Source organism: Colius striatus, chromosome 3, assembly GCF_028858725.1.
Source record: "Colius striatus isolate bColStr4 chromosome 3, bColStr4.1.hap1, whole genome shotgun sequence".
Classification (NCBI taxonomy): Eukaryota; Metazoa; Chordata; class Aves; order Coliiformes; family Coliidae; genus Colius; species Colius striatus.
Window position 1 is genome coordinate 33830648 of NC_084761.1, and position 6000 is coordinate 33836647.

General features: G+C 50.7%; 1 protein-coding gene across 1 annotated transcript in view; it reads right to left on the bottom strand.

Annotated features, from left to right (window-relative positions):
• The window catches only part of FREM3 (FRAS1 related extracellular matrix 3), a 52042-nt gene extending 47494 nt beyond the window's left edge, over positions 1-4548 (bottom strand). The window contains 21 exon segments of the mRNA XM_061993170.1: positions 390-545; positions 631-1105; positions 1107-1303; positions 1306-1506; positions 1509-1704; positions 1707-1803; positions 1805-1997; positions 2000-2088; positions 2090-2272; positions 2274-2754; positions 2757-3083; positions 3086-3140; positions 3142-3267; positions 3269-3378; positions 3381-3627; positions 3676-3770; positions 3773-3867; positions 3869-4003; positions 4005-4204; positions 4206-4328; positions 4495-4548. Of these exon segments, the coding sequence (XP_061849154.1) occupies positions 390-545; positions 631-1105; positions 1107-1303; positions 1306-1506; positions 1509-1704; positions 1707-1803; positions 1805-1997; positions 2000-2088; positions 2090-2272; positions 2274-2754; positions 2757-3083; positions 3086-3140; positions 3142-3267; positions 3269-3378; positions 3381-3627; positions 3676-3770; positions 3773-3867; positions 3869-4003; positions 4005-4204; positions 4206-4328; positions 4495-4548 (3835 nt within the window).
• Between the last annotated feature and the right edge of the window lie 1452 nt (positions 4549-6000).

Here is a 6000-nt window from a genome sequence, read left to right on the forward strand (position 1 = left end):
AGAATATGCTAAGTTAGTAACCATAGAGTTTTCCTACAGAATCTGGGACACAGTTCACTCTACCTTTACTACTTGATTACTTACTAATAAGTTGGCTAGTTTGTGGATAAAGTATTTTGGCAACCAAACATACAGTGTGACATGGCTTCTTACATTGGACTTTACTCAGCAACACAACATAAATGTAGTTATTAGTTCAAAGAATAATAGCAAAAAAGACAGAAAGATACAGTTTTACCATAAATACTTATTTTTAAATACTAAAGTCACATCCCTGTTTCAGCACATTAGGAAGAGTGACTTTGCTATAACTAAATTGAACCTATTGAGAGTAAGGATCTGCTCATTGAGCTCAATGTTTATAAGCAAATACAACCATTAGCACCAGCCTTACATAAATGTTCGAATGCTGTCATTCCCAAGGCCAGTAATAATGATGAAGCCATGCTCCGGCCCATCTGTTATTTTTTATTTCAACAGCTTGTCTGGACTACCTCAACCCTCTGCCTTTAGTGCCTTACTAGTGATCATAGAATCATAGAATGCTAGGAGTTGGAAGGGACCTTTAGAGATCATATAGTCCAACCCCTCTGCAGAAGCAGGTTCACCTAGACCAGGTCACATAGGAACACGTCCAGAAGTCTAGGTGCCCAGTTGGAAGTCTTCTCAGAGTAGGAGTATCCTTGTTCACCACTAATTGTGGTGGTCTGTTGTCTAGTGAACTCATCTGAATCCTCATTATTTGGGTTTGATGGGTTTCCTTGCTGCTGTCAGGGAAAACATAAAAGTCTATGTGAGTCCTATTAGTCACAGAGGAGAAACTATCCTGGCTGGTTTCTGAACCGTCATGTCTGTAGCTGGCAAGATTCTCTTTCAAGTTTTGTTTGGTAAAGCTTGTGACTGGATATCTGTTGTACAAAATCTGTACAGAATCCTCATCTTCCACGGTCAGCTCAAAAGGAGTGATCAGCCTGGTCTTACCTTCCTCAGAAACCAGGTCACCAACAGTCAGAATTGGCTTCTTATTGTCCACGTCTGTGATGGAGACCCTGAAGGTATGGAAGACTGGGTTATACCCGTCTGTCACTTCAAACTCAAAATCATCCCATCTCCACCTCATCCTCTGGAGCGTGAATGTAGTAAATCTTGTTGCCAGCAAGTCGGAGTTGAGTGAAGGAGACAACAGGTAGTCCAGGAGTGTCTGAATTCTCTAGATGGCCCCGGGCTGGGGACCATGTGACACTGAAATGCAAATTTCCATAGGTACTGTTAACATCACTTGTGCTGAGTAAATCAGTTGTGTCATCTTTCCACCTTCTTTCAGAGTTACACCGTTGTTGATCACTTCAGTGAATATCATATCAGTGCTACCAATGGTAATATAGAATTACCTGTCTATCAAAGCATTAATACCATCAGAAACATCAAATTTAATCAGGTCACAGACTCCATGCAGTCCAGTATCAACACAGCAGATAAGCCTCTGGTCTAAATCAACTTGTGCGAGTTTGTGCCTTGGGTAACATTGCATAGCACCTCCTCTTGTCTGTTCAGTTTTTGTAAGAAACCCTGTATGGGTGCCAAACGAATGATGTAAACAAGGCTCTTGTTCTCTGAATCAATGTCTGTGGCTTTAAGGTCTTGACTAGAGATGACCTTTCACTTGCCAACCTCTACTTTCAGACCATTGTTGATTGCCATCCTGAGGAAGTCTCATCATCTACCAAGATCACCATAATCAGCACATTCTGTTCCACTGTGTGGTGTTCATCAGTCAACTGAATTTGGAAGCTATCTTCTCTCATCTGAGTCATCATGTTCATATACAATTCTGGAAGCCTCCTAGATCTCCTCCAGGGTGAAGCTGTGAACAGTCACAGTGCCAGTGGACAGCTGTTGCACAATCTGCCCATGCTCAGGGGCAGCAATAACAAAGAGCAGCTCACCTGCATCAGCTCTGCTGAGGATGGGAGTGCCAATCACAAGGCTCATCCCCTAAGCACCACGAATTCACAAACAAACAGCTCTGGCCTTTCATCATTGATGGGGATAATGACAACAGGGAAGAACTGGTGAGGTGACAGCACAGTCAGAGCACTGGAAAGTAAATCTATCCTCCACAGACTCCACCTCTTTGTGAATGCTCTGTGCATAGCTGACATGGCCCAGACAAATATCTTTGAGGGAAAAAACACTGATGGCAGTGCTACCTCTAGACTTCTCAGACCCTGGGGCTGGAGAGACATCCTCCAAATATCCTGGACTAAATTGTGATAATGCACAGAATGTCATCTCTAGGACTATCTATGACCTCCACATCCAGCTGATCCAGAATTAGAGTACTCTTCCCTCCCTTGAGGACACTGCGTGGCTCTGCCACAACCATCACTTCAGGTGCAACGCTGTCCACAGGCAATGTTTTTACAGCCACATGCACCCTTTGTACTGTGCTGCTTCCCATCACCCTTTCATTGGAGAAGTCAGAAACAGTAAGACTGAAGGAATCATACCTCTTTTTCAAGCCAATCTCTCCAGTGGTGTGAGTATAGGCTACTGCTCTGCTCATGAGGTCATGCTGAGTAAACTTTTCTGATTGCACTCCATCCACAAGGATGTCACCCAGCTTGGGAGGATCCCACAGCACCAAGTCATCCGTGTCCTCATCTGTATCCTGGATAAGCAACATAGTAATTTCAGTAGCATCATTTTCCAGGATATCAATGGCTACTGTGACCACCAGGGAGAGCAACACTTGGGTGGGTTTTCATCATCCACAGGCTGCACAGCAATCTCAGCTGTGACTGGCACAACTGTGACACCATTGTTCACTTTGAACTAGTACGAATCACTGGTGAATTCATTGCTGCTGTACTTGTAGGAAATGCATTCACTAGCAATATCATCTAGCAGGAAAGATTCCCCTTGCACCATCAGACCCTCCTCCAGATAATGTAAATAGCCATGCTCAGGAATTTGAATTACAGTGAAGACAATCTGGTCTGCAGAACTGTTCTCATCTGCGGTATCCAGTTGACTGCAGGTGAGAAGGAAGATGTTTCCCTCAAGCACAGTGAAGCCTGTGTGGTGATCTGAGGTGGTCGATTGTCCACTGGGTGCATGAGGACAGTAAAGGTACCATTTTAGAGAATTGCCAGCTGAATCCTCTACAAGGAATGTGAACTGAATCACCCATAGTGTGATCCCCAGCTCCTGATCCAGGGGTTGATACTCCACCTCAGGACTGTTAGTTGACACAATCTCTCCAGTTAACCACAGAATGGTTCTCATCTGTTTCAGCTGGAGGTGTCAGTAAAGTGTACTTCAGCTCCCTGTCATCCCTATCCAGGTCAGTGTAACGTAAATAGCATTTCTTAAAGATAGCTGGTATTCCTGCACTGTCCTGTACAGGCTAGTACTTGGGTACAGTGCATGTGGCAAGTTGTCTACTGGTTGAACTTTGACAACGAGCATATGCTCCTCTGACTGGGTAGGAAGGTCATTGTCATCCTACACCTGGAATACAATGCAGCCCACCACTGGGCTAGTGCTGTGAGCTCTCATGTGCCTGAAGAACAGCGTCCCATCAAGGATGTCCTGCTGCAGCCAGTCATTCACCACCTTCTCATATACATTTCATCTTCCACAAAGGTCTAGAGTGAGGAACTTATGACTGACTGGTATATCCAGTACCTTCATCTTCCCATATCGCAGGCCCTGTGTAACCCAGGCTTTCACCTCTTTCAGATTGTCCTCATCACTGATCTCTAATTTGTCAGAGGCTGTGACTGGCCCTCAAAGACCATCAGCTGTAGACCAGCCACATAACTGAAAGTGGCCAAAGGAACTAACGTGTTCATGGGCTTTACCAGGCTCTGAGGAGGCACTATCATAGTCCAGCACTTCCATTTTGATCTGGAAAAGTCACTCCAGGTCTCAGCCCTTGGTAGGGGGTTGGTAGGTATCCTTCACCTTTCTCACCTCCTGCTGAGAGAAGGCAATGAGGGTTGGGGTCATCAGTGCTGAGCAGGAAGCTTTGCTGCCATGGGTCACTGGGCCAGACAGAGGTGAGGTTGAAGATCAGGAGGTCCGGGAGGGCTTCCACATCCTTAGCAGCCAGCACATCCAAGGTAAGGGCTGTGAGCACAAACTGGTCACCTCCATCATAAAACAGCACCGGGAAGCTGGGCTTGGGCAGCATGTTGTCAGGCCCCTTCTTGGATCTGCACCAGCACCTGGAAGCACTCCTGCAGGCAATATAGCCACCCTCGCCGGGATGCAGTCCCGGCCGGCAGAGACGGCGGCCGCCGTGTGCTGGTACCAGATCCCCTCTTGCAGCACAGCACAGCAGTCTCCCTGTAACCGGTGCTATAACCAGGCCGGCCCTCAGCGTCCAGCAGCTGCCCGTGGGCGGGAAGGGGGCCGGCGCCGGCAGCCTCGGGGAGCAACAGGGTGAGGCGGGCACCGGCCGGGCTCGCCCTCGGGGAAGCCCAGCACCTTGCTGTCCAGGGCTGCTCTTAGCCGCCCCAGCTTCTCCATGGGCAGGCACATGTTGCGGCTGAGCAGGCGCAGCTGCTAGAAAACCACCTCCAGCGTGAAGGGCACGACGAAGGTCCGGCGGGGCGAACCGTAGCGGAGCTGGAGGAGCAGGCGGCACCGGCCGGGGCTGCGGGCCCCGAAGTGCGTGTAGGTGACCTGCCCGCGGGCGAACGCGCAGGGGAGCCGCGAGGGATCCAGGGCGCCGGCGGGCTGCGGGTCCGGCCCGCTCCCCAGCACCGCCACGGCACCCCTATGCCCCGGCCGCACCCGCGGCGCCAGCTCTGCCGCCTGGGCTGGAGAGACGGAGCGTCCGAGGAGACAAGAGATCAAGAGAGGTGAGGCACCGGGATCCAGCGAGGGCTGCTCCGCCGCCCCTCGGGCACTCAGGAGACCCAGCAGCATCAGCAGCCCTGCCGCAGCCAAAACTTCCCGATCCCCTCGGGACATAGCCCCGTTACTGCCGGCCACCCCGCGCTCTGCGCCGACCCCTCCCCGCGGCTACTAAAGGGCCGAGGCGGCGGCAGCGCCCCGACCCCGGGGGTGGCGCGTGGAAGAAGGGCCCTCCCCCTACGGTGCCGCGGGGGCCTCCGTTCGAGATGTTGAGGTGGCCGTAGGGCTGGCGCGGTGGCGAAGTGCGGCGAAAAGCCCGAGCGACTCCCGAGCCGGGGCGGTGCGAGGGGAGCAGCAAGGTCGCTCCCCGCCCTAGACGGCTTCCCGGCGGAGGCGCGGCTGCGGCTGTGCTCCCCCGGGGCGTGACACCGAGAGGATGCGGCGAGATTAAAGACAGAAAACATTGAGCGGCAGATGAGGGAGAACGGGAGCGAGCAGGTCAGGAGCAGCGAGGCGGGGTGAGAGCTGTAAGAAGCAGAGGGGAGAAAGCACCTGAGGCAGCCAGGGGAGGGGCTCGGCCCAGCCTTCCCCGACGGGAACGGGGCTAGTCTCACCTCCGGGGCAGATAAGCCTACACAGCCTGGAAACCCGAAATACAGCTTTCCTGTTGCAAAGGCAGCGAATTCAGTGTGGACAGGGGCAAATGTAGAATTTCAAAGCCAGCACTACTGTCCCGTCCTGCTCTAGAAAGGGCTAGTAATATTTCATCTTTTCGTATGGACAGTTTTCTCCCCTTCACCTCCAGAGCTGGCATAGGGTTCAGGCTATGTCCAGGCAGTAAAGGGGAGGAAGAGAGAAAAAACCCCACACAGGCTTTATGATGTTTGCTTAACTTTCTCACAGCTAGGAAAATTAGCACAGTTTCCACTTTGATGTGGACCATTCCTGTTTAGTTTCCCTTGCAGGTGCTCAGATCTTGGCTCAGACTTTTGGCTGAAGGCAGCAGATAAAACTGCTGCTGAGTTCTATAAAACAAGGCGGCTGTTGGAATTACTACTGCATTTTTTAACATTTTGGACATTGAGCCTACTACTTCATTACAGGGACAAGTTAGTTAAAGCTTTACTTAGTATT